The sequence below is a fragment of the Mustela nigripes genome, chromosome 2, assembly GCF_022355385.1.
Source record: "Mustela nigripes isolate SB6536 chromosome 2, MUSNIG.SB6536, whole genome shotgun sequence".
NCBI classification, from domain to species: Eukaryota; Metazoa; Chordata; class Mammalia; order Carnivora; family Mustelidae; genus Mustela; species Mustela nigripes.
Genome location: NC_081558.1, coordinates 188,898,073 through 188,925,976, shown reverse-complemented (window position 1 = coordinate 188,925,976; position 27,904 = coordinate 188,898,073). Strand labels below are relative to the sequence as shown.

Below are 27,904 nucleotides of genomic sequence, written 5' to 3'. Positions count from 1 at the left end.
AGCCACACCTGATTTAACTAGTGGGCGCTTACTAATTTTTCATCACACCCCAGTGCTGCTACTACCAAAAAAAGCACACCAAGAAAAAGAGCATATGCCCAAATTTGTTCATTATGATGTCACATTCTTTGAAGTCTGATATGAGCATAACTTATCACTTTATGGATGTAAAAATGTGTATTTTTTTTAACACCATTCGAATGCTACATGTGATTTCTAGTAAAACAAAACTATTTCCATGTACTGTAATCTCTTCAATACATTAGCAGAATGTTTTAAATTAAAGATGCTTGTCAGTTCTCTGCACTGATACACAAAACTGTTGCCCAATAAATTTGACTAAATTTAGCGAAATATAGCTATGGAGAAAAACCTAAAACAATCCTTTGGTTGATCACGATAGGCTTTTACATGGGAAAAGCCATTTCTCTCATGGCCCCTAAATAGTTGTTAAAACCAATGTACCTCATCTTTGACATCTGTTTGAGCAGGATGAATCCATTTTAAATCCCCAAATTGCTTTCACTGTGACAGAATGCAGTAAATGAAACAAAATGGTTTGGGTAAATGAGAAAGTGTAAACAAGCCAATCAGATGCCACTTAATTTCCTGGAGAGCCAGAAGTTTTCTCAAAGAAAAGTGAGATCACACTTCGATAAAGGAAAACCTCCTTATAACCCATTGGTATTTGAGGGAGGTTTCTCTCACATATATTGAGATTCAAATTGATACTATGCCCAGAAATGTTTCATTACAACAGCCATGACTAATAAGTTACTTAGCAGTATTTCTACACAGTCCATGAATACCTATCTGTTCTTGTATATACAGGAAGAAAGCACCATTAATATTTTTGATGAAACTTTCTGTACCGAAGGGCATTGTATTCTGATTGCCATGTGTTGGGAGTATCCAACACTTGTGCTCTTCTTTCTGCCCATTAATAATGATGAGGTTCTTCTTTAGATTGCTGGATTGTTAACATCTGTTAAAGTCTGAAAACATTAAATAGAAACAAACTCTTAAACACTAAACTAAAACTTAACAAAACTGTTAGTCCTTCTTGCTATGAATAATGTTGTCATTTCTCTCAAGATGAAGTAGTGTGTTTCTCTACTTCTTGAAATTAGGCTGGCCTTGTGATTTTCTTTGGCAATAGAATGCCATAGAAGCATACATGTCATGGTGGTCTTGCTGATTCCACATTTGCCTGCTTGGAACATGGAAGCCACCATGTGAAGCTGCTTAGCCTAGACCCCTTGAAGCTGAGAGACCAACATGGAGAGAGTGGTCCAACCATACAAGCTATAACCATCCCAGTGACCAGTAACAGCACCAACTACCTAGAAATGTGGATCAGGCCATCTTCAACCATTCAGTTCCAGTAGAGCCCGTAGATGACTGTAGATGGATGAGGGGCCCTAGGCAAGATCAAAAGAACCCCTCAGTGAAGTCCCACCCTAATCATTGACCCGCACAAGTGTGAGCCAATGAAATAGTTGTTATAAGCCATTAAGTTAGCTGCTTCTTCTTCTTCTTCTTTTTTTTTTTAAGATTTTATTTATTTATTTGACAGAGAAATCACAAGTAGGCAGAGAGGCAGAGAAGGGGAAGCAGGGAAGCAGGCTCACTGCTGAGCAGAGAGCCGGATGTGGGGCTCGATCCCAGGACCCTGGGATCATGACCTGAGCCGAAAGCAGAGGCTTTAACCCACTGAGCCACCCAGGTGCCCCTAGTTGGCTTCTTTTAAGCCACTAAATTTTAAGGTGATAAAACATCAATAGAGTCACCTTCAGTCTCTCACTGAGCTCTGGGCTTGAGACCAATAGTCAGTGTTTTCCTGTAAAGTCACTTAGAAGAGCCAGGACAAAAATATGTGCATGCAAATCTATGTGAAAAGAAATTATCTGAGGAAATTTGGATAAAGTCCATCCATAACCCATTTTATTTAATATGATTATATTGGTTTATTTGAAGAATAATTATAAAATGATTTTGAGATATTTATGGATATCTATGAATGGTTTATAAGTATCTTAGCTCTCTATGGTAAGTTTTGTGGTTTTATTGGTCATCAAATGAAAGGTGTAAACATTTCTACAAATTGTATATCCAGTTAAATATGTCAGCTGATTTAACATGAGGTATAAAATAATCATAAAAAATGTAATTAGCTTGATTATTCTTTGGAATTAAATAATATTCCATTTATTTTGTTTATTCTAATATAATATAAATATTCTGATCTATAACTCAATTAACTTTTACAAAAGAAAGCTTGAGCTTTCATAGTATGTTCATAGTATAAAATACTATGTTCATAGTATAAAATAATCACTTTAAGTGATAGAAACAAAGGTTATTAAGATTATAAAAACAAAATAGTGGATAATAAAGAAAGGGTATGTATTTTAATTTTCATTTATGTTTAAAAAAAAACTCATATAGAGGAAATGAATTTTTAAGTTATTGGATATATAGTTAGGTTGGCAAATATATTTCCAGTGAGGTTAAGGGAAAATATACATCCTGTAAAATCCATCAGACTTTGAAGTATATTAGAAAAGGCATTTTTTTCTACTTACCAAAAAAAATGTGTTAATTTTAATCACAGAGAGGACAGTGTTGGTTGAGTTTCATTCAAATAACAGAAATCTGCATCCTTCATTAAAATCTCCCATCAGCCATGTTTCCATTAGAGTTCACTGAAAAATGACTCATAAAACCAACAATTTTATGCATCAGGTGACAGGTTTTGACAGAAACAGCACTGCAGTTTTTGCGATATGCTACATTTTGAATGCTTAAACTGTGTGATTAGGTGTGCTTTATATGACTTCCACGTGCTTAGCTAGCAAAATCTGAGTTTATTTATACAAAATTATTCAAGTGAAAAAAATGGTGTCTCTCAAGTGAGCAAAGTCAGACCTCGAAGAAGACCATAGGGGATTGGCTAGCATTTTATTACCAAGTGAGCCATTCTAGTTGTATTAAAAGTAAGTCACAGGCTTTCTTGGTAAGCACAATGGACTTCTTAGTTTTAATGGACACAAAAATAGACTTAATGAATTGCTTAATTGACTTAAATGAATACATTTAATAAAGTAATTCTTTGTTTCAATGTCTATTAGTTCAGTTCTAGTAAAAGAAAAATCTACAAGTCTCCTGTAAACAGGAAAAAAAAAATATTCTAAATTTGTAATATGTGTGCCAGAAGTTCTTGTTTTTCGATTTGAGAAGTATCTGGTTGCTGATCTTTCGATGCTCTAGACAATTTTCTCTGGGCATATTTTAGAATAATTGCATTGTAGAGTCAGCTGTTTTTTATTTAGAATTGAGAATCCAGTTGTTAAAGTGTTCAAATCGACATCTTCCACTTAGTTGTTGAATGAGGCACTTCCCTCCTTATTGTTAACATGGAATATTAATCATGCACATAAGCCCTAAAATAGCATAAGCTCTTTCCCAATAAGAGAAGTAAAAAGAGTTTATGCTTTAGAGACATAGAGCCTTGGGTTTCCAACTCTAAGCTATATGACCTTTGGAAAGTCAATTTCTAAAACTCAGGAGCATTCATCTTTGAACTGGAGATGATCTTTTGGAAGGTGGTGTGAGTTTTGGAGGTTATGTACCTGTTGGATAATAATATTTCAAGAAATGTGATGATGATGATGGTGATGGTGATTAGAACTTGTGTATGTAATAAATTTTTATTTTAATTTCTTTAATCCAAGCAGTTAATATAAAAAAAATATATATCATTTGTGCCTACATATATAGGCGATTTTTGGTTTTTTAGTATCCAAGATGGCAGAGTAAGTAGAACAAGTCTAAAGCCTTTATCTTTCAGAAAGACCAGAGATTTCCTTGTCGTATTCATAAGCCAAAGTAAGGTCAAGGTAAAGATAGAGAAAAAATGCCTTACTTACATGTTGTATATTTAGCATGACTTTTTGAGATAATAGATGGCTTTCAATACGAGTAATTAGTTAATTTTTGATCCTTTGAAATTAAAATTCAAAATATAGTCAAACTTACTAATTTGTTGACTGCGTATTTGAAATTCTACAGTTAAAAACATATTCCAAAACCCATGGTTTTCTTTCACATTTTATTACATTCATTAGTTTCAGTAGTTACACTCTTTTTATTTATTTTTTTTATTTTTATGTTTTTTTAAACATTTTATTTATTTATTTGAGAGAGAGACAGTGAGAGAGAGCATGAAGGAGGAGAAGGTCAGAGGGACAAGCAGACTCCCCATGCTGAGAGCCAGATGTGGGACTCGATCCCGGGACTACAGAATCATGACCTGAGCTGAAGGCAGTTGCCCAACCAACAGAGCCACACAGGCACCCAGTTACATTCTTTTTAAATGTCATATTTATAATTTTTCAGAAATCCAAATGCACTGGAGAACAGCCTGATTCTCAAAGGAAATCATAAACAGATGTTATATAATGGACTGCTATCTGTTAATTCCCACTTATATCAAAATTTGCTTCAATTGTTTGAAATTCATTCTAAGCACGTTTCCCTAAGCCACGTTTGTAATATCCAGTTCTCTCCATTTAAATCCTTTGAATTTTGAAGCTTTAAAAGTCATCCCTGTCTATAAAAACCAAAATTTTCAATTGATATTCTAAAAGGATTCCATGAACTTAAATCAAAAAAACTCCCTTCCCCATCCTTACTTTTTCCCTAATTCTGATGCTCTCATAGTGCTTTACTCTGAACTTTCATATTTTTTTACTATGTAGGTCACACAGTCTTGGCTTAATGTGCTCATGATGGGAGGGTATATTTACTTGAGTGAAAAGTTACAAGGTTCGTGTGTGTGTTGGCTCAGCCCTACATTCCCTGCTAGCATAGTGCCTGCCCAAAGTTGGTTTTTATTTAATACGTATTAAATGAATAAATGAGAAGATGATTGCAAGATCTCACTCTTTGAAATTCGAGTATTCCACCACTATCAGGCAAGATGTCCTAAGTCTGCTCAATTTCCTCCCTATTCCTTCCCTCATTCTTTCCTGCTTCTTCCCTTTCCCTCTTTTTCTCCTTTCATTGTTCCATTTTTCTCCCTCGAAAAACAATAAACACACTGCTGAACTACATTTTAAGTAGGAAATAATTTTAAAAAATTAGTTCAGAGAGATGGCTTTGGGTAAAACAGACACAGATTCCAATCTCCCAGTTAATATCATGGGAACAGTGGCCAAATAATAGTTACCAAGTATATATTTGTATGGCTAAATATCCTCATTAGTAAAATGGCAATTTAACAATCTCCATCTCTGGGGTTATTTTTAAGATTAAAACAGATAATGCCTGCAAAATGTTTAAAATATAAACCAGTATAGAGCAATTACTCAATAAGTGTTAGCTGTTATTGTAGCATGATCTAGCTTATAGGTGGCAAAATTAGTTTTGAAGGGATTAATGTGATGAATATGATGTTTTGTGTCTTAAACCCAAAGTATCTTTTTCTATATAAACATGATTTAATTATAGAAATCTATGGACAAGTTCATTCAATTTGCAGAAATATGTTTGAATATCAAGAACACACATACAATTCAAAGTGAATCAAATTGCAGTAAACTTTACAGTTTCCACTTCTTCAACTTGCTCTGTAAAGTTGGTATTTCATAGAGTTCTCTTGAAGAATTCTACTGTATCCCTCAGTGATACCTTTTAATCTCAGATCATCAGTTCCTACCTGAGTGGGGACATTTCTCCAGCCCAGCTACCACAGATCTGCGTACCCAAACCTACTCAATATTACCACTTGGATGTCCTAGAGACATCTTTACTCTATTTTCTCAATTGTCCAAAACTGAATGTACCACCTTACCAATTAAATGACTCCAAAAATTTGCAAAAACACTTCTAAAAGGAAATGAAAATATTGCATCTGTTCCATAAAGAATCCCCCATGTCATCTTTTTATTTCAGTAAACATTTACCGAGGAACTTCCTAATCACTATATTAGACTTTGGAAGGGCAGAGTTAAATAAACAATGATTTCTCCCGAACACGCAACTATTTGGTAGATTCTTTAAGTTACAGTTTTAAAGGCTGGCTTTTTTTTTTTTTAACTTTAGTCTAAATTTCTAATCATATCCCTTAAGTGGAATTTATAATTTCACATTCACTATACTTGCTTGTTTCCATTAATGTTTTCTTTATGGCATAAGATGATGTAAGGGCTAAAAAAAATTGGAAATAATCTGATCCCTCAATTTGCAGATACTAATTCATCTTCCATGATTTGAGATTTTTGCCATTGTCAAACAGCTATAATAATAAAGTATATAAAATTTAGTTAATATTTTTGATTATTTCTGGAAATTATTAAACGTCTATTCCTTTTTAATCATGGTTTCCATTAGACCCCTCAGTCGTTGAGGACAGAAACTACATTTATTAACTGTTATTTTCCAGGTGCATAGCATAGAATTGTAATTGAACAATCCTTTGATTAATTTACATTAATTAACTACCCAAATCAAAGGCCAATAACAAGTTGACCTTTTTATAATGTGAGCTTCTAGGAAGAAAAGTGAGGATGAATCACTAAATCACTAGGAGATTGCAAGATTTCTGATGTGTTTCAAGTATCTCCAAATGCATGCCCTTTCTGTTGATCTTTCTGTTAAACCAGCACGTTTGTTCCCCTTATTCTCATCAATGATTAGACCTGGATTAGCTGGATACCCTCATTGGAATTCAAACAGTAGAATTTGTGTGCAGGATTATTTGAGATTGGCATCTCCCTCAAAATCTTCTTATGCTGAGCCTTTCGTTGATACCATTCCCTTGAATAGTTTGTCTATTTATAGCACAATATCTGTTATTGCATTCCCTTTTTAAAAACATTTGTTCTGGTCAATGTTGTTTATTTTGATTGCTACTCTGTTGCTACCAGATAAACATGGTTGTGTTCAGGGAGAATAAAAGATGAGTGTTCAATTTAATTTCCCTGTTTTTGCATTTTCTGCTATCCAGCCTTGCTAAATGTAGCAGTCTCTAGCCACTCTCATCAGTTTCTCTGCATTTCCCACTATCATCATATTGGTCATGTGTTTATGCTGAACCCCAGACTCCTTTGCAATCAGAACTCTCCTGATTGCATACCAGGTTTTATAGCCAAGAACCTTTTCATTTAGTCATTACTTACACTAATATATCTTGAGGCAGAAAGATGGAAATATTTATATTAATCTACACAGCAAAAATTTATGCTGTGATGTCACCTTAAATTCAGTACTGGCATCATCTAGACAAACATTTATTCTTAATCCATGGTGTATCTAGCTGACCCATAACATTTCACATGTTGTTGAAAGGTCGTCCTTTTAATATGTATATGACATTCGTCTAAGTTCATAAGAAGCAATCATGCACCCTTAAAAATTGCTAGAGTCATTATTTTTCATTATAACTAATTTTAATCTAATTGTCTATTCTTTTTTTCCTCCCTTCCTGGTTACTTATTATTTCTTTATGACCATTCATTTGCTGTGGAAGTTGACATGCTGCTAATTAAGTTTGCTGGGACACCATATGAAACATCATGGTTTGGACAAGTTAGCTTTGCCTTGTAGTGCACTCATTCCTACACCCAGGCTCTACCTGTAATTTAGTCCACCATTTCCCAGGTGTGTGGCTTAATACCAGGAGACGGCAAGGCAAATTGCTTGAGTAGTTTACTGTTGCTGATTAAAGTCGTGTTTTTATTTTTGTTTTTAATTCTATAGCTTGTAACTCCAAAAGGTAAAGTTATTATGAGATAATAAATAGAAGAATGAAACTATAATGCTGACTCCAAAGCAACCAGTTTAACTGAATTTAAAACTAACAGAATTGCTATCAAAGTTTGAATATTGTTTGATTCATGAGAAGAACCGTTTTCATACTTTTGACAAGATAACACAGATTCACTAAATAAACTTGAAAAAATGAGCAGTTCCAATCATTAATGAAAAATCCTTTTTTAAATTACACTAACTAGGGGAAATGTATAGAAATATTTTAAAAAGTGATACGAGGGGCGCCTGGGTGGCTCAGTCATTAAGCGTCTGCGTTCAGCTCAGGTCATGATCCCGGGGGCCTGGGATCCAGCCCGGCATCAAGCCCTGCTTGGTGGGAAGCCTACTTCTCCCTCTCCCACTCCTCTTTTTGTGTTCCTTTTCTCGCTGTGTCTCTCATTGTCAAATAAATCAATAAAATCTTTAAAAAATAAATAAAAAATGTGATACTTATAAAAAACACCTTATAGAAGCTGACATTGGGTATCAACTAGAAAAAAAAATAATGTTAAAAACTATAAAATAGTTTTTACTGTACAGTGAACTTTTTCATAGTTTGATGCAGCAAGCAAATGAAACGAATCACTGAAAATCTAACAGTAAGGGGAGTTGCTGTCTTGAGGCTTGAAGCCTAATTGTTTATGTTTTGTTGGCCTCACCAGAAACCTCAAGGGTTGGCTCTGCTTCAAAGGAAAGCATCTTAGCTTGGTGGAGAGGAGGTAGGGGCCGGTCTCGGAAGTGATGGGCAAACATTCATGTGAAAATATGTTTTAATAAAACCTAAAAGATACAACGTGCTGAGATTTGTGTGCAAGGCTTTCATTCTGTTCCAATTAAATATCGGGTACAGAAGCGAGACCTTCAGTGGCAAAACCAAAATGAAAAGAAAACAAACAGTCTTCTTTTCATCCCGATGTGCCGAGGCAGCAGTCCAAGCAGAGATCTTAGGCACCATATGTGCTGCCCTCCCTGTGGGGATGAGGTTTTCCAACTTCACTGAAATGACTGGGCTTGTCTGATTCTGCCAGATCCTTTTTGCCTCATTTCGACGGGGCCTGGCTCTTCCCGGAAGCATGTGCTCTCGGAAGGCTCAAGGTGAATTGTCAAAAGGAAGGCTCCATGAGGCCAGTGTCTTTGCCTGTCAGTCAGGTCCCATCATTTAACACAACTCAGGGTCAAGATCTAAATCTAAAGGAGGCAGCTCTGGGGAGTCCGCATTTATTCATGCGCTTACATTTACAATTTTCCTGGCTTACATTCACGTTTTCCCTCTTGTCTCAAGAGTGCTGAAGGTTTATTTGTTGCTTTCCAGATAACCCTTAGTTCTTGCCCCCCACCCCCATGGAGTAGAGATTATACTCTTCCTCCAGCCCTTTTAAAGCCCAGCTCCCCCAGCTTTGCCATGTGTGAGCTATCTGCAGGCACTATTAGCCCTGCTTGAGTAGCTCTTGATAACACTCTCTAGGAAGTCAATTAAAGATGTCAGGGGGTGTACTGGCCTGCTTTTCTGTTACTAACTCTCCAAATGGAAAGTGGAAGATGGAACTGTCAGGAACAGGTGATTTGGGGTTCTGTAGGAACTGAGGCCCCTGATTTGTTTTGTTTTTTTCCTCTCATTAGTTCAACTTTGTGTGTGTGTGTGATCTTGAAATATATGATCTATTTTAATCTTTAATAAGTGATAGTGACATAATTCTGGAGATCATGTGCCCAATTTGGTAAATAATGAAATCAGGTGTTCAGTAGTTAAAAATGTGGAGAGAAATGTCATAAATAGCATAATGTCATCATATAATGTCATAAATAACATAATAAAAGTCCGTATTAAGAAACTAATTTTTGTGTTAGAATATCTACATTTAGACTAACCATAAATGATTGTTCAGTAAGAATTAGGCATAAAAATTGCTTGGCATTATTGTAGAGTCATTTTTTTGCATCTACTTGCTATACATTTTGATCCCTTCTTTTGCTAAAGTCTTGACCCACTTGTTCTGTGTGTTTTTACTCAGAAAGACTGCCCAAAAAGTAAATGATTATTTTTTCTTAAATAACATAAAGCAAAATTAAAGTGTCACAACTTTTCATCTAAACGAATTAGTGCAAATATTTAAACTGATTATTTAGACCCAGTGAATATTAGCTTATGCAACATATTCAATATTACTTATTAAATATTACATTATGAAATTAATGATAATAGAGAAATTTCCATTCTATTGTGTGTTACCTACAGTTTTGTTATATACCTATGAACTTAATCAAGAGAATTATCACTGTGGGGAGATATGTACTTTCTAAAGGTGAATTTCTAACTTTAAACATCTCTATTTCATTATGCAAAGCCATGATAATGAGTGAATATATGTCTTTGCCAAATATGTGCTAAATGCCAAAAATTCTTTCACTTAACCCACATTGCCACCCTGGATGATGGTCACCATTATTCCCATTTCACAGATAAAGAAGCAGAAGCTTAGAAAGGGGAAATAACTTGTCCTAAATCCCGTAGCTAATAAGTAATGATCCCAGGATTCAAGCTGAATGATTTCCTTCACCAAAACCTGTGAGCTACCAGGGCCTACCATTCAAAGGGCAGAGAATAGCTAGAGATGCAAAATTCTGGCTGTACATGGCATTGCAAGGGTTATAACCTCATACTGATTATATCATTTTGAGAAGTGAAGTATCTCCGAGACGCCGATATATATTTTGTAATATTCAGTGAAAAATAAATGAGAAAAGAGAAAAGAGTGAAGCTGAACAAAGGTTTGCTTTTGCTGAAAGAGGAGATTAACTTACATATAAACAAAAAGGAAGAAAGAAAGAAAGAAAGAAAGAAAGAAAAGGAAAGGAAAAAGAAAAGGAAGTCCCTAATCCTAAGAGGTTGGACACACCCTTAGAAAAGCGGCAATAGTTCATTATACAGAAAGACAGCCGTGTCATACTGATCAGCAATTCACTTGCCATTAGCTTCTGTTCTTCGGGTTTTTCGGAGAAAAAAAAAAAACAATTGTAGAAAATCAAGTTCGTACTAGAGATTTATTCAAAGAAGCAAGTGGCTTCATGAATTTTGAATTAAAAATAGATTTAGCCTAATGTTTGAAATCACCCTCTCACAGCATGATACAATAACTGATTATAATGAAGATCTTGGTTATCAAGTTAAATTATTTTTAGTATATTTAATAATTAGGTTTAGGAATTATAAAATATGTCTGTTATGCCCAAGTTTCCACTATAATAATCTTTAAGCATAGGCTCTGGAATAAAAACAGATTTATTTTCAAATCCCGGCTTCTCTTATTAACTGGATGAAGTTGGCATTTTGGAAGTCCTGTCTTTTCATTCATAAACTGACCTATCTCCTCAGGTCATCATGAGGTTTCCACTCACCTTCTGGGCAGGACGTCTTGATGATTATTGGACTTTGATTTATCTCACCCTACCAGAAAACCAAAATATTTTAAAATAAACATACAGAACATGATCTTGAAAAGTTCGTAAATGTGGGGAGATCATTCCACAATAATCTCTTTCAAAACATACTGTATCATTCACCAAAATAAAGAACAAGAAACTCTATACATTTATTGAGTAAAATCATTAAATCAACTTAGGAAACTTTCTACCAAAGATGCATATGTAATGATCAACTATATCCAATTTAGCTGATGACAAGAATTGAAATTCTTCACTCGTCTACTCATTCAAATATTTACTCTGCACTTATTCTGTGCCAAGACTATCATTCCAGACCCTTGGGGTACAACAAGAGACAAAATGAATGTAGTCCCTGCTTTCATGGAGTTCGCTTACATTCTACTGAAAGCAGATAAGGAACAAATAAGCAAACTATAATAATTTTACATAGTGACATGTGATATGCAGGGGGAAAAAATAGCAGAGAGATGTGTTATGTGTGATCTTGTTGCTTCTTTAGATTGGGTCATGATAAAGGGTGAATCCAAAGAATTGACATGTAATCTGAGATGTGATGGACAAAAAGAGGAGATCTAAAAGGAAATCGTAGGGGAAGAAAATTTCACAGTGAGTAGTATAGGAATAGGACCTAAAGAAGTTACGTGCCTTGCTAGAAGAGAAGGACCAAACTCACTGGGGGGAGACTGGAGTAAGAGGCAAGGGTAGTGAAAAATGAGAGCCAGACCCCAAGATGCTTTGTAGGCTGGAATAAGGAATTTAGGTTTGGTTTGTTTTTTGTCTGTTTGGGTTTTTAAAATTAAATTTATTTTTTTTCAGTGTTCCAGAATTCATTGTTTAGGCACCACACCCAGTGCTCCATGAAATATGTGCTCTCCATAATACCCACCAGCAGGCTCACCCAATCCCCCACCCCCCTCCCCTCCAAAACCCTCAGTATTTGTTTTTTTATAAATATGATGAGTCCTTTGGATAATTTTAGGCAGAGGGATGACAAGATTTGTCTTATAATTTTAATGATATTATTCTGCTGTGTGGAGAATTGACTGTAAGAAGAACAAGACTAAAATAATATTGTTAAGAGACAGATTCACTATTCCTGGTGACATGATAGTGACTCAGACCAAATGAGAGCAGTGGAGTTAAAGAAAAGTGATTCTGAGGAAGTTTCAAAGTCATTTAGGCCTCACTGATAGATGGGATAGTATATGAGAAATGGAGGAAAATTAATAACTTCTTGAAAAAATTGCATGCAATTCCATATACAAAGACACTGAAGATTGGGAAGAGAAATATTTGTGTGATAAAGATCAAGAATTCCATTTTGGTCACATTAAATTCAAGATACTCTTAGACACTCAAGTGGTGGGTGATGTCAAACAAGCAGGTCTGGAGCTCTAGGGGGCTCAAGGCTGGAGGCATTCCCTTTAGAGTCATCAGCATGGAGGCAGGACTGGCAGAGGTTAAGTTGGAAGAATGTGTGTCTGAGGACCTCCATATCTGAGTGTCATTTACTATGCTTTAAGAACTGAAAGTTTCTGGGATCCCTGGGTGGCTCAGTCAGTTAAGAAGCTTCCTCAGGTCATGATCCCAGGGTCCTGGGTTCGAGTCCCACATTGAGCTCCTTGCTTGGAGGAGAGTTTATTTCTCTCTCTCTCCCTCTGTCTGTCACTCTGCCTGCTTGTGCTGTCTCTCTTTTTCAAATAAATAAATAAAATCTTTAAGAAAAAAATAAAGGAACAGAAAGTTTCTGGCAAAGTACATGCAAGAGTAAATGGCTTGTAGGAGGAAAATTAGGAGAGTATTTTAGAAGTCAAGATAGGAAATATACATTAAAATTAGATATATTTTATACAGTGCTTTAATAGTAATGGTTTTATCATGTCAGGTTTGGAGGAAAATACCAAAAAAACAAAACAAAAACAAAAAAAAACCTATACAAATTTTCCACATCTTAATTCTCAGCAATAATACCAAGTATTTACTCGGGCTGAGCTACTGTGGGAGAGAAATATGAAATGATTACATCTGCATTGGAAATATAGCTAATTTCCAATGTAATTTCGTCCCGACTTTCCATTCTTACAAAGTACTGACATATCTGGCGAAGGCAATTAATTGCAACGTTTGATTAAGTCATCCACTATTGTGTGGAAATCCTATTCTACCTAAACATTATAAACATTGAAAAAGAAATAAACTATGTTAACATATTTTAGTATTATTTCAGATGATTTTCTATCTCTAGTATGGCCACTTTTTCTAAATGACAAAGAACAACCAGAATTCTGCAATAACAAAGTCACTTTTAGAGAACTAATTTTTAAATTACTGGGCAGCTTAATATTTAAAGACTATTGAAAATATACAGTGAGACTTTTTATTATGCAAATATATTCAATTCTGAAAACAATTAAATGATAATAAAACATTCTCTTTTTCTTTACCTCATATTATAGTAATGAAGCTGTTACCTCTGAGTGTGCATTTTAATGAGTTTTAACCAACATTTTAATGAGCTGACATTATCATAAACCTAAGGATTAGACAAAATTGAATTTACTGGTATAGAGAAAGTTTCCTCAAGAGTTAATTATATTGTTTAAGATGGAATATAATTCATTTTATGATATATCGCCAAATATCATCTTATAAGAAAAATTATATTAAAGACTGAAAAATATCATTATACTTAATCTGTACATACATGTATCCAGTCTCCTCATTTTTAAAATAAAAAGTAAGGGGTGCCTGGGTGGCTCCATTGGTAAAACCTTTGACTCTTAGTTTTGACTCAAGTTGTGATCTCATGGGTCATGGGATTGAGCCCCAAGTTAGGTTCCTGGCTCAGCAGAGAATCTGCTTGAGGTTCTCTCCCTCTGCCCCTCCCCTGACATGTTCCCTCTCTACGTTGCTCTCTCAAGTAAATAAATAAATCTTTTGAAAAAGATGAAAAGGTAATGATGTTTTTGTATGTTCAAATTATGTGAAATACAAAAGGCATTGACATATCAAAGATAATAAACCAAAATCTTTATAAAGCCAAACAATTTTTTTTAACATGTCCAATAAAGAAAACTGCATGAAGGGGCACCTGGGTGACACAGTAAGTTAAACATCTAACTCTTGGTTTTGACTCAGATTGTGATCTCTGGGTGCTGAGATGGAGCCCCAAGTTGGGCTCCATGCTCAGTGGGGAATCTGTTTGAGTTTCTCTCTCACTCTCCCTCTGCTTCTCCTGCTTATGGTCGTTCTGTCTCTAAGACAAATAAATCTTTAAAAAAAAGAAGAAGAAGAAAGAAGACTCCATGAATAACCTTCAAATGGAGATCAATTCTTATTTAAAGGAAGAATCATTTATAATTTTCTTGATATGCATATTTAAAGATGGTTTATAGATTCACAATTTACAATTTGGGAGAGATGAAGAACTTTTTCTAAGTAAAGATATTTTGGCTTTTATGCAGTCTGTGAAGACAGTGAATATGTGAGGGCGTCAAGCCTCTCTCAACCAGAGCAAGGTCACCACTACTCACTCCTTCCTCCGCAACTTCCTTGCTTTTCATCTGGTCCTCTATACAGGTAGTAAGAGGCCTAGGTCTGTATCAAAAGGTTATCATCTTCCACACCTTCTTATCTCTTATATGAAGCTCATAGTAGGGCTTCAGTTAACCTTCCATGAAAAGAAGAGACTTTCTCAACATTCAAGTCTTCTGAATTTTTATGCTATGAGAAAATAGCTAATTAATCAAATTATATATTTTGATCTCTAAGGTCAGGCCTATCATCATCTATAGACATTCTGTTGACATTTATGTTCCAAACTGCCATCCTTCTATAAACTTTCATTTGTGTCTCTGAATGACTCTTGGGAAAAACCAGGTTTCTGTACCCTGTTTACAACTCTGTTGAATCCAGTTGGGACAGATCATATACTTTGAAAACACACATAGTTGGTTTTATTTTCATTCATACATTGTTAAATATAAGTATTGATAAATTATTACTACATGAACAGGGTTGTAAAATCAAAAAGTATAATGCAGACATAATGAGGTCTTCCCCTCCCATCTTTTCCTTCCCAGTTTTATTTTTTCTGCAAAGACCTTTGTTATTATTAGTTTCTTAGGTATTCTTCCAGGGATCACTTTATGTGCATACAAGCACATTCCAAAATGTTTCTTTTCTTCTTGTAATTAATTAAAGCATATGCTGTATATTCCAAACCCAACTCTGAAATTGTCTCCTCTAAAATGCCTTCTTTGTTGAATGCAATGTTGCTCTCCTTTGGACTTTAATGTATTTTTAATGTACCTCTCAATGTAGTTACTGCATGCTTTTTTTTTTTTCTTTCTTTCAGGTTGTAGATTTTGAGTTATATATATAAGTCTCTTTAGCTCCCTGAACTCAAGATCTCAGCTTGAAGTATCTTGTCCTCCTAAATGTGTTGCATAGCACCTTGCAACAACCAAATATGCAGTACACACTTATCAGATTAAAAAGAACTGAGGGGAGCCTACTTGGCTTAGTTATTGGAGCGTGTGGCTCTCGATCTCAGGATGGTGAGTTCAAGCCCCATGTTGGGTGTAGAAATTACTTAAAAATTTTTTAAAAATTTAAAAAGAAGAAGAAGAAGAAGAAGTGACATATTTGGAAAACTCTTCTGTTAAAGAAAATCTCTGAAGCAGCTCAGAGATTGTGTAAGACCATCCAGTTAGTATAATAGCAGAACCGAGATTCAAACCCAGGCCTCTGACTAAATCCATTATTTTAACCACAATGCCATATTGCCTCCTTGCCAAATATGGTAGTTTCAGAAGCATAAATTAAATGCCAGTTCTAGGACCTACAAAAGTAAGTGGGCAAATGGTGGAGAAGTAGGGTATTCAGAATAGTTATAAATTTAACAGTTTATTGATAGCATCAAGAAAATGTTTCCAATTTTACCACTTATAGACAGTTTGAAGGAAGAGTGGGATAAAGTCGTTGATATTTGGTGTATGAAAGTGACCAAAATTTGAGGTTATAATAATTTGTTAATTGTAATAAACTGGTATCACAAATAGCCTTGATTAAGACAAACTGATGAAGGTTTGATAGACTCTTTGATAACTTTTTTCTTTTTAAAGATTTTATTTATTTATATGATGGAGAGAGACACAGTAGGAGAAGGAAAACAAGTTGCAGGAGTGGGGGAGGGGGAGGCAGGCTTCTCACTGAGAAGGGAGCCCAATGGTCCGGGGACCCTGGGATCATGACCCGAGCTGAAGGCAGATAATTAAAGACTGAGCCACCCAGGTGCCCTCAACTATTTGATAACCCTTACTTTTCAAGTTTTGGTAACCTCTCAGGAAGAGAAACTAAAACAATCACATGCAAGGAGATAGTTGTTTCTGGGTAGGGAGTTTGCACCTCTCCAAGCATGAAGTGGCTCTGTTTTTAATTTGTCTTAATTTGGAAATGAAAATGTGCTGAGTGCCTGTTCTCACAATAACAGCAGAACCCAGAGAATAAAAACATAGCCAGAGACTCAGAAAACAATTTGATTTATTCCCTTATTGCTGAGCATGGCCAAGGTTGGCCTGTGGCTGGCCAAGGTTGACTCCAGGGTATGGCAGAGGAAGAGAGGGATTTTTTTTTTTTTTTTTAAACCTCCATGCTTAAGATGGCGTCTTTCCAGTTTATTATAAGATACGAAGTTTTAATTAAAGTATATGTGAATGTATAAATATTTAAATAATTTCCAGGAAAACACACAATAAATTTTCATCATGAGAACTCAGTATTACTTACACCTGAAAAGATATTCATTATTGGTTCTTTGGTATCAGTTTGTCTTCAGAGAGTATATGGCAATGGGTAGAGTGGGGGTGGGTTGTGGACCCAGCATCAGGGGCAAAAGAGATTGTACTTTTCATAGGTAAACAAAAGTTGTTTTGCACATTGTCTTCCAGTTGTTGTCAGTTGTGTTCTATGAGTTTTCTGAAATAATTTAAATGTGGTCTTTAGCACATTTGCATTCATAAAAAGTGTTGGCTCTGCTCTTTGCTTCCTCTTGTCCTGCTCAGCTGTCAAAACATGGTGATGCTTTTGAAGATTTATGGTAGATGGGTAATGAGATTACTGAATGTTAACTGCAGCGTTCAGAATTCATTTGGTGGCAAAAGAAAAGAAGGTTACTGGGTCTTTGGGATAGAAGAGAGAGATGATAGAGCTTTTTTTAATCAGTCAATTTGAAAATAAATATGCCATATTCTGGATTAGGAAACATTTCAAGCTTTGTGTCATGTAGTAATCAAATAGAACATTTCCAGAAGAATATAGCATGTCACATTACATCCATTTCAGCAAAATTCATGACAGCTTAGAATAATGACCATGTTTTGTGGTGTGGACATATGCAAATCGTAAGATATTGGATGGGAAAGAATGAGGAGTCCACAGGCTTGTGGGACATGATTTTTGAAAAATGTTCTCACTGTTGCATTGAAAATTTGCATAAGTCTCATGCTGTTAGTCTTTGGTCTATGTACCTGTTATGTAGAAAAAAGAAAATAAACAGTGTGTTTTCAAAGAGGTTATTTTTAAGTTTGTGGATTATGGTGGGGCTCACCAGTACCCTCTAAATTGGACCACTGGCAGTTATAGTTATGAAATGTATCGTCAAAATAGGCAACATGATGAAAAATGAAATAAGCAACATTAAGTTGAAAGTCCATAGATGCATTACAATATATATTCCTCTTATTCCGAGATTTCATTGAGTTTCAGTAGAGGGGAAAAAAAGGTAAAGCAACAGTAGTTTCAAAGTAACTGGCATTCTTGACAAGGAAGGTTGACCTTGACCTTCTTCTCCTTCCAACCCTCATTTCATCAGCAGGGGTGAGATTACTTTGAGACCCTGCCAATAGGTAATAAATAACACATAAATTCCAGGACACCCTTGCACCGTAGGGTGCCCTAATGTGTAATAATCCTTAGACTATTGAGTTTATAACTCATGACATCTGGCAGTTACTTGGCATTGTAATTCATGTTGATCATGCACATCAGAATACACCATGGGAGAGAAATATTGGAGCAATAACCCGTTGATGCTAGGACAGGGTAGAATGAAAGGAAGATGCTGTCGAGTTTGAGTACCTCTGTGAACTATGCAGTGTTAGAATGCTGTAAAAGCTAATGCCTTCAGATAAGGACTAACAAGGCAGGAGGAGGGGGGTAATGTATTGGGATCCAGAAGAAGGCAGCACATTAATGTTTACTTGATACCACTCTTTATTCTTTTATTCAAACTGACTGATGTAGCTACAAAGCAGTGATGCATCCTGAAATTAGAATTTAAATATATACTTACATTTATTTTATATATGTATTTTTGTAAAGATTTTATTTATTTATTTGACAGACAGAGATCACAAGTAGGCAGAGAGACAGGCAGAGAGAGAGGAGGAAGCAGGCTCCCCGCTGGGCAGAGAGCCCAATGTGGGGCTCGATCCCAGGACTCTGGGATCACGACCCAAGCCAAAGGCAGAGGCTTTAACCCACTATTTTTTGCATATATATATATGTGATGTTCAATCCTCTCAAACTTTTATTTTCCTTGTTCTAACAGTAAGCATTCAATGAGAAGAAAGAGAAAGGGAGGGTTGTAGAAGAAAAATGGGAAGTAAGGGGAAAAACACTGATTATAACAAGCCTTCTTGATACCTAGGAGCCTAACTCCTTTGGCTAAAGACTTGAGGCTCTGGGGACATGAACGAGACTGAAAAGCTAGAAGCAGACAAATGGCTATTTGTAATCACCCTGTAAATACAAATCCTTTAAAGATGTCATGATTATTTGTTTGTTTGTTTGTCTATACTCAAACCCAGATCTAGAGAACATAGGAGGCACTATTAAAAGCTTGGAAAATCTGGTATTTCCCCTTGTTACCATCTTTTCTCTTTTTTAAGTCTTATTTATATAAGTAATCTCTATACCCAGGGTGGGGCTTGGACTCACTACCCTAAGATCAAGAGTCGCACATTCCTCCAACTGAGCCAGCAAAGCCTGTCCCCCTTGTTACCATCCTGAGAAATACTACTTAATGCTTTTTTTTTTTCTTAGTGCTAGTGTAGTTCTCTATTTTGAATTCGGTTTGCTGTTTTTTCCATTACCCAGAGTTGTAGGCATCTCCGTAACCAAGACTGGAATTAGACCTAAGTGGGGCAGGTGCTAGAAAGAAGTTATTTGGGTAGTAGAGCAGAATATTTTGAGGTTGTTGAGAGGAGGTGTTTCTTCTGAATAGAAGAAGGCTTTACCTTGAACATGTTTAGGCTAATACCTGCTGTTCTAGACACCATCCTCCTCCTGACACACTATATTTGGGCACATCTCTAAGAAGCTCTCATTCCTTTGAGCTCTCTGTGATGCTGGAGACACTAATCCCACATGAACAGTTTTATGGACGATGGCACTTTAAGGAAGAAAAAAGAGAAACCGATTAAACATTAATTAGCTCCAATCCACAACTTCCTCCTAACCTAATGGATAGAGTATGCAGATCCCTGTCAAATATCAGATGCTGGGCTTTGCCAAAAATAGGACTTCCAAGTGTTGAAGGTATGCCAACTGCCGGCTCCTTAACTCAAACCAAAGGAAATGATTGCCAGAGACAGGCCTCGGAGTCTGCCGTGGTCAGATGTCACCAGTTTGCAGTGCCACATGCGATCCAAGAGTTTATGAATGATCTCAACACTTGGTCCCCAAGGAGAACATATGCATTACAGAGGTTACGGATACAAATTACAGAGAGCACAATGTTTCCATGCAATTTCTAAGAATCCTTCAGCAAGTTCTAAACATTAATGGAAAACATTAAGGAAGACTTGGCACTCGGAGCAGGTCTTCAAATTCTATTGCTGGTGAGGGCAGAACAGAGCTAAAAAAAAAAAAAAAAAAGAGGATTCAAGAATAAAGGCTGGGCTAAGAAACCTGGAGTGGGCTGTTCCTCTGGTGAATTGTGTGTTTGTGTGTTTTATTCCCTGCAGAATACCAGGCTTCCCAAAATGCTGTGACTTGAAAGTGAACAAGTCACAGGGCATCCTTGTTTATTCAGCATGCTCCAGTTCCTATCACTGGTTTATCTGGATCATTTGCTGAGTGCGTTTGCTTGCCCCACGAGTCATAGTGGAGATGGAGGGTGAGAGCAGCTCATTTTGGAATTGTCAGCGTGCTGCAGAGGTGCCAAAGTGCCAGAGTGTCAGCTTGCACAGCAGTGGCAGGATGTCTCCCCACTGTTCTTCCTCAGAAGTAGAAGACTTGAGCTTCAGGCTGGTTGACATTACACCTGATTGTTCCCCATGGTGTTAGGTGGTGATGATGCTAGTGATGGTAGGGAGAAGGAAACAATATCTACCAGCTGTAGGAATGGCTATTGCATTTTTTCTAAGTCCATTATAATGCTGATAGTATAATTTGATCTACCAGTTTTACTGGCTGGCATAAATCTGTTGTGTCTTTGATTAATTTCTGACCTTCTTGAACTGCCTGGATTTTATTTTAGAGATAGATGAGCTTCTAGGTAGGCAAGTCAAGTATGGTATCCCTTAAATTCAACCAACTTAAACTGTTCTTCATAAATGACATTTAAAATCAAATTAAAACATTGTGGCTTCAAAACAAAACAAAAATGTTGTGGTTTATTTGAGACGCGGAAAGGACTACAACACCCCTCTTGAAGAGGAGTTTGTCACTTCAGTCAACCAATCAAGAACATATGATGAGGTCTTCTTATGCCCTTCAAATGGGAGTCCATTAGAGGGATACCTAGTCCAGTGAGAGCATAGAAGGAAAACTTCTCAGATGACTAAGTCTGAAGCTGACACTGAAGGAACAGTATGTGTCCAAAGGAAGAAATGGGAAAAAGTAAGGAAACAGAAACAAATCTGGGGGAGATCTCGAAGCAGAAAGATGACAAGATGCTAATGTACATTGATTATTAGATGTTCCTCTGTATGTTTTCTACTGAGAAGTCTTGAGCCACACAGCTCTGACAGCTTATGGGCACATAGAGAGAGAAACCCTGCTGACAAAGAAGCCTCGTTATCAGTGTCGCTCTGAGTTGCTATTGGTTTCAGCTGCTGCTAACAATGTTTTTAATTCTAGTTTCCTTTTAGATTACCTTTCTCATGATCGATTTATTTTGTCTTAGATGGTATTCTTTATCCAATATTGTGTATGAGTACTTTCATTGATAATATTTTTAGTCTCTATATTTCTAGTAACTACTTTGAAGCATGTGTACCTTATAATTCAGAAATACATCTTTGACCTCTTAACAGTCTTGTCTCACTATGACTGCTAATTTAACGTAATAAACTAACATGGAAATGTCTAAGTAAGGATTTGCCTTGCCTTTGTTGACAAAATATAAAATAAAAGTGTAAAAAATATAAAATAGTTTATGTAATACATAAAGATAAAATATATAAGATATCTGTTTTTAAAATTCTTGAGGACTCTTGATTTGGGACAGAAGGGAGAGGAGTTGGAAAGGAAAGAAGATGGTATTATGAGTAGACAGGAATCAGACATGTAAACTCTAAAGGCACAACTGGATCTAACACTCTTGTAGGGCATGATATTAGTTACCTATTGCTGTGTGACAAACTACAAGACTCAGTGACTTAAAATAACAAACATTTATTCTCTGTGTGTGGATCAGGAACCAGATAAGAGTTAAATCAGTCATCTGCTGTAGGATCTCTCATAAGGCTGTGGTTAAGAAGTTGGTCAGGGCTGTGGTATCATGTGAAGGCTCAACTGGGAAAGTTTCTGCTCTCAAGCTTACATGGTTGTTGGCAGAATTTGGGTCCTCCAGAGTTGTTGGACTGAAAGCCTCAGTTCCTTGCTTTCTGTTGCCTGGAAACTGCCTTTAGATGGTTGCCAAATGGGCCTCTCCATTGAGAAAGGCTGTATCTTACATGATCAGAGGAATCTCAGAGACAAAAAGACAGAGTGAAAAAGATGAATGTTACAATCATTTATAAACCAATTTTGAAGGTGATATTCCATCACTTTGCAATAATCTCTTCAGTAAATACAAGTCATGAGGTCCAGCCCACCATACAGGGGAGGAGATTACACATGAGACTAAATGCCAGGAGGGAGGGATCATTGAGGGAAAAAAGAGAAAAAGCTTATCATGTCATTCTTGTTTTCTATTTCTTAACCACTTTATAGGACAGTGCAAGCACATTGTTGTGTTTAATATATTCCTGGAGAATTGAATTAATTTGTTGCAGATCTTTATGTCATGACTATGAATTATATTTTATCAAACACACAAGTAATTCAGAATTTTCTGATCTTCCAGAATAACTTTCTAAGTCACAGTGCATGTCAGTGTGAAAAAAATGCAGATCTCTTCTAGGTTAGGAGTAGCTGAGTGAATTCTCATTTGTGGTTTTCAGCTCATATACAGAAAAGAATATCTCAGTTCTGGCCAATGACATGTTTCCCCCCATGGAGACTTGAGCCCTTGTACTCTAAATTTAGCTCCACAAGTAAATGCTAAATCAAAAGTATATATCTATTATATCTTTTTTTTCCCCCTGAAAGCATAACTTACCACTACCCTTTAAACTTTTGTCATTGTAACCAGATTCTTTTCTCAGTTAATTGGGTTTATTTCTTTTCAGTCTATTTAAAAGACCTGTTTGGAGCTTTAGTTTTTACACATACTGTTTTGTACCCTTGCTTTGGCTTACTTGTCAAATCTCATCAAAAATATAGCTCTCTCAATTCTTTCTACAATAGGGGCTCAGGAGAAAAAAAAAATACAGGCTTAATTTGGATTTGCTTCACTTTTCTACATTTACAAGACCATTTTGCTTCCCTTCACCCAAAATACATGAATTCTTTACTACAGGGAATACTTTCTTTTCTTTATCACCTGCAATAAAGTATAGAGCAAAATCCAAGGCATGAAAAATTAGAACAAAAATTGGAGACAAGAGTTATTTATTTATTATTACTTTTTTTAGATTTTATATATTTAGTTGACAGAACTCACAAGTAGGCAGAGAGGCAAGCAGAAAGAGAGGGGGGAAGAAGGCTGCCTGCTGAGCAGAGAGCCCAAGGCCAAGTATTCAATCCCAGGACCCTGAGATCATGACTAGAGCCAAAGACAGAGGCTTAACCCACTGAAGCCACTCAGGCGCCCTATTATTTTGTTTTATCTTGCTTATATTAAGGAATGGCTCTACAAACCTTGGACACATGTAAGCCAACATCAGAACATACCTATCCTTTTTTTGCAGTTTGAAAAGAGTAAAAATGGCTTTACATTTTGTTAAGAGTAAGTTTGCAGTCTTCGGTATTAGGACCTGATGAAAAGGATGTGTTCCCTTTGACTGTTTTCTTTTGAGAGAAAGAAGAAACCCATTTTAATACCCCAAAGACTTAGGGTAAAAGAAATGGTATCACTAAGCAAAAAAATGAATTAACTGAATGCTGTACAAACCCCAAAGAGCATTTTCCCAGTTGAAGAGGGTACAGTACCAATTATACTATTATCTCACCCTACTCTCTGGGTGAATAGTCTGAAAGCCTAAAATTACAGTTGATGTTAGATTTCTTGGCTTCATTTGCAAATTGGAGTCATTTTCTTTTTTGTGAATGCCATAAACACATGTTATATTGTTTAAGAGAGTAGCAGTCCTTAGTTTGTTATGATATTTTTCTCCTTTTTGTCCTCCATGTCAAAGGACCTTTATTATTTTTTTTCTTAATTTGTCTTGTTGCAAATTGATGTAACACTCTGTTTCTGAATGATTTGCAATGGCCTGAAGTACCATTTGAGCAGAGGCTTTTTGGCATGTCATCTGTTAGGGAGGCCAGTTCTAGAGAAGGTCCTTCAACTGGCCAGATGTGTCAGATTGAGGGACTGCCAAAACACCATTTGTTGCCAGTTCCGGATATGGTTGGGGTGCTCACCACTCTGTTACCATATTTTTGCATGTCTTAACATTGCATAAATAGGCAGCTGTTCTGTATTTAGAATATAAATGAGTCACCAGCTTGCTTTCCCAGGAGGATTTACCTGCAAAAGGGAACCACAGTGTTAACCCCTTCCCATCCCCCTGCCTGAATGTCACATTTAAATGCACACTTCTCTGAGCCCATTCGGAAGCAAATCCCTATGCATATAAATCACACCTCTCTTGCAGTGAGACAAGAGAACCAAAAAATGTGCAGTTCACTGTGCTAAAACAGAACACATTTCCTTAGCAGCAAAAGCAGTAAATTAATCAGCTTATAAACTGGGAGTGAGCAATTTGTGCTGAATTCTTTCTTACTGTTCCTTCAATAGGAGAAGAGGTTCTCTAATCTTGTAAAGGCCATGACTTCATTAAGATGGAAACCCCTGTTAAAGGATATGTTGCAAGAGACAAGAGAAGAAAAGCCCTAAAAGTCCCTCAGTTGTCTCTCTGGAGCTATTTTCAGGCCAGGGAATTTTTATTTATTTGGAGAATGACAATTAACCCAGAGACTTTGCCCAACAAAGGAGCAGAGTGCGGAAGTAGGTCTCATTATAGGACACTAAAGGCAGTTGGTGTGTGACCCAATCCACATTTGTACCAGATGATTCATAACAGGCTAGCAGAAGCTACCTAATTTCCATCTCAAACAGCTTGACCAAGATAGACATAGATATAAGGCACTGTATGTGCCTATGTTTGTCTGTCTGTGTGTGGGTTTGTGTGTGTGCGTGCATATGTGTGTTTTCCCTTCAATATGCTTAGGAAATAAAAGTTGTCATTGTTGGAATACAAAGGAATAGGAAAGTCAAGGTGGTTAGAAAAAGCAGAGGCAGTTGAGGTATATGGTATAGGTCCGGTCTCCACTACTTTTTTGAAGGTTTCCCCTAACATAGTTTATTTGCTGAAGAAATCCAGCATTCTGCAATCTGATAGGGCCAAGTCATTTCTCCGGACTTTTCATCTTGCCAGCCAAAGAAAAGCACACACAGATAGATAGGTGACATTTGGAGAGCCAGGCATGCCAGATTTTTGGAGGTTACAATGGAGGTCCAACCTGCTGTTCTCCTAATGAAAGGAGGGGAAATTCAGAATGCCCAAACTGCTATAAGGGATATCTCTGCTCTGAATGTCACGCTGCCCAGATGTCGCTTGGCAGGTGGAGATGCATGAGAATGAAAATGTAGCCCTGTGTATGTGGGTGCTAGTGCGTTGCAGGGTGAACAATGAGTCCATCTTCTGAAGTGTAATGAAAACGGTATGGATCTTGTCTCTATTCATGTCACGAAAAAGGGCATTCTCAAAATGTGTTCACCCCATTTCCTCTCCCAGACACGCATACATGCTCACAGACCATGCGTGCATGACTTGTTTGGGAGTTTTAAGTATAACTTGACAATTTAGTGTCTTTATAGATATGTATGTACATATGCTTTTTCTTTACAGGAAATGGGGTCTTGCTGCATAAACAATTTTGTACCTTGAGTATTAAATCTCAAAATTGTATCATGAGTCTTTCTTACTTTCCTTAGACTTTTCTTATATTTTAAATCCGATTTTGTAGCAAAGATGCATGATCCTATGGTCAGCCATTTCCCTGTTGAACATTTAGGCTGGCTCTAGAATGTTTTAAGAGGGGCACGGCTATGTTTCTTAGGAAATATTTAATTATGATTAGAACAAAGTAAAACCCGAAGTATGAAGTTACCTTTTGCGAGAGAAAGCTACAGTTACTGATTCTGTTGATGTACTTATCAACAATGATGTACTCATTGAGTTTTCTTTCACTACCATTGTTTTTCTTCAGTGTTACGAGATGACTTCCGGCAAAATCCCACAGATGTTGTAGTAGCAGCTGGAGAGCCTGCCATCTTGGAGTGCCAACCTCCCAGGGGACACCCAGAACCCACCATCTACTGGAAGAAAGACAAAGTTCGAATTGATGACAAGGAAGAAAGAATAAGTGTGAGTTAAATTAAAATTAACGCCTACAGAGATTGACTATCAAGTATTCAAATGGATATATTTTATTGCTAATAAAATTGTAGACCTGCACTGAATGCTAATTACCACTTACACTGCATTGAAAGGACTGAAAAAGAGTAACCGAGAACTGAAACTTTAGGATGAGGCTTCAAAGAGACACAAATTATAGAAATCAAGTGTAGATGATATATTAATAATTGTACCAATCTGAATATGAAAAGATATGAATATGTAAATATATATGAATGTAGAAATACATATATATATATATATATCTTTGCAGTACAAAGATGACAAAGCTCTTAACATCTCAAATGCATCTTTTGATCGTGTAGTATCATGTGAGCGATAAAGGGTAAATGATGACCCTAAGCCATATTAACTAGAATATTTCTCTTGGCACTATTTCCAAAATTATAAGAAAAAGTAATGTGAGGTAATGGGTACTTAAAGCACCTTTTCCAGTTTTCAGAATTAATATTTATAACAAAAATTTTATACTTGAATTCATTTAAAAATTTAAGAGGTATAAAGTAAAATCAAAATAAACATAGCTTTTTTGGTTCTGCCATTTAGCTCTTGTAGAACAATAGTCTGCTTTCAAGGAAAATTGATGATTACGTTCATCATTTTGATTAATATCAAAACGAGACACTCAGAACATTGTAAAGAGATAGAGAAGGGAAATGGCATATTATTTTATATTTTTAGATGACCCACTCAGCTTATGTTGTTTGTGATGCTTATGGGAACCAGTTCACTGAAATAGTAGATAATGCTTTAAAGTTCGGATGCTATTCTTAATATAATTTTTATATTTAGTGCAATTATTGAGAATGAATGTATTTCACTCTAAAATGTTTTAACTGAACAAATGTGCCATTTCTATAAAAAGTCCATGTAGACTGGTATCTATAATCTTTGAAAGTATCTTATAAATGAAGGTTTTTTTTAATATTTGCATCGTGGTTGTATCATAACATAGAACCAGATAGGCCGTGTAAAAGATCACAACATATATTCACGTGATTCTGGCTTGAACTCTTGACACCATGAGGATCCACATTGCCAAGGAGAATTTGGTTCTCAGTGGTCTGTGCTTGGATACCAAGCATGGAAATATGCTCCTGGTGATAGAGTAAAATCACTGTTCAAGGGGTTCTAGTTCATGTTTGCATCATTTAATTTTTGCTTCATAAGAAACCACCACAAAATACAGCAACTTATAATAACCATTTTATTTAGACTATGATTCTTTGGGTAAGATGACAATTCTTTATTCTTGGCCAGCTTGGCTGATTTTCACTTGGTTTTCTCATGCTTCTGTGACCTGGTTAAAAGTCGTGCTAGCAGCTGGATGATCTAGGGTAACTTTACATGTCTGGCCATTGACTTATACTCCTTTTGGCATCTTGCTTCTTCTCATGGCCTCTAATTTTCCAGCAGGCCAGATCAGACTGGTTCCCATCGTGGTCTCAGGATTCCAGCTATAGCAAGGAAAGACAAGTCTCAATTTGAGAACACTTTTCGTCTACTGAAACATTGATTTAATTTCATTGGTCAAATCAAGTCATATTGCCAAACTCAGCTTTAGGGGGAGGAAAAATGGCCTGCATGGCCATTTTTATAATGCACAATTT

The 27,904-nt window shown here is 36.2% G+C and overlaps 1 protein-coding gene across 7 annotated transcripts in view; it reads left to right on the top strand.

Moving 5' to 3' along the window:
* Positions 1-27,904, top strand: part of ROBO2 (roundabout guidance receptor 2) — a 1,305,913-nt gene that overhangs the window by 1,101,106 nt on the left and 176,903 nt on the right. For all 7 annotated transcript variants that reach the window (XM_059392157.1, XM_059392155.1, XM_059392153.1 and 4 more), the window contains exon 3: positions 26,086-26,243. In XM_059392157.1, coding sequence (XP_059248140.1) covers positions 26,086-26,243 — 158 coding nt within the window. The remainder of the gene's footprint in view (positions 1-26,085; positions 26,244-27,904) is intronic.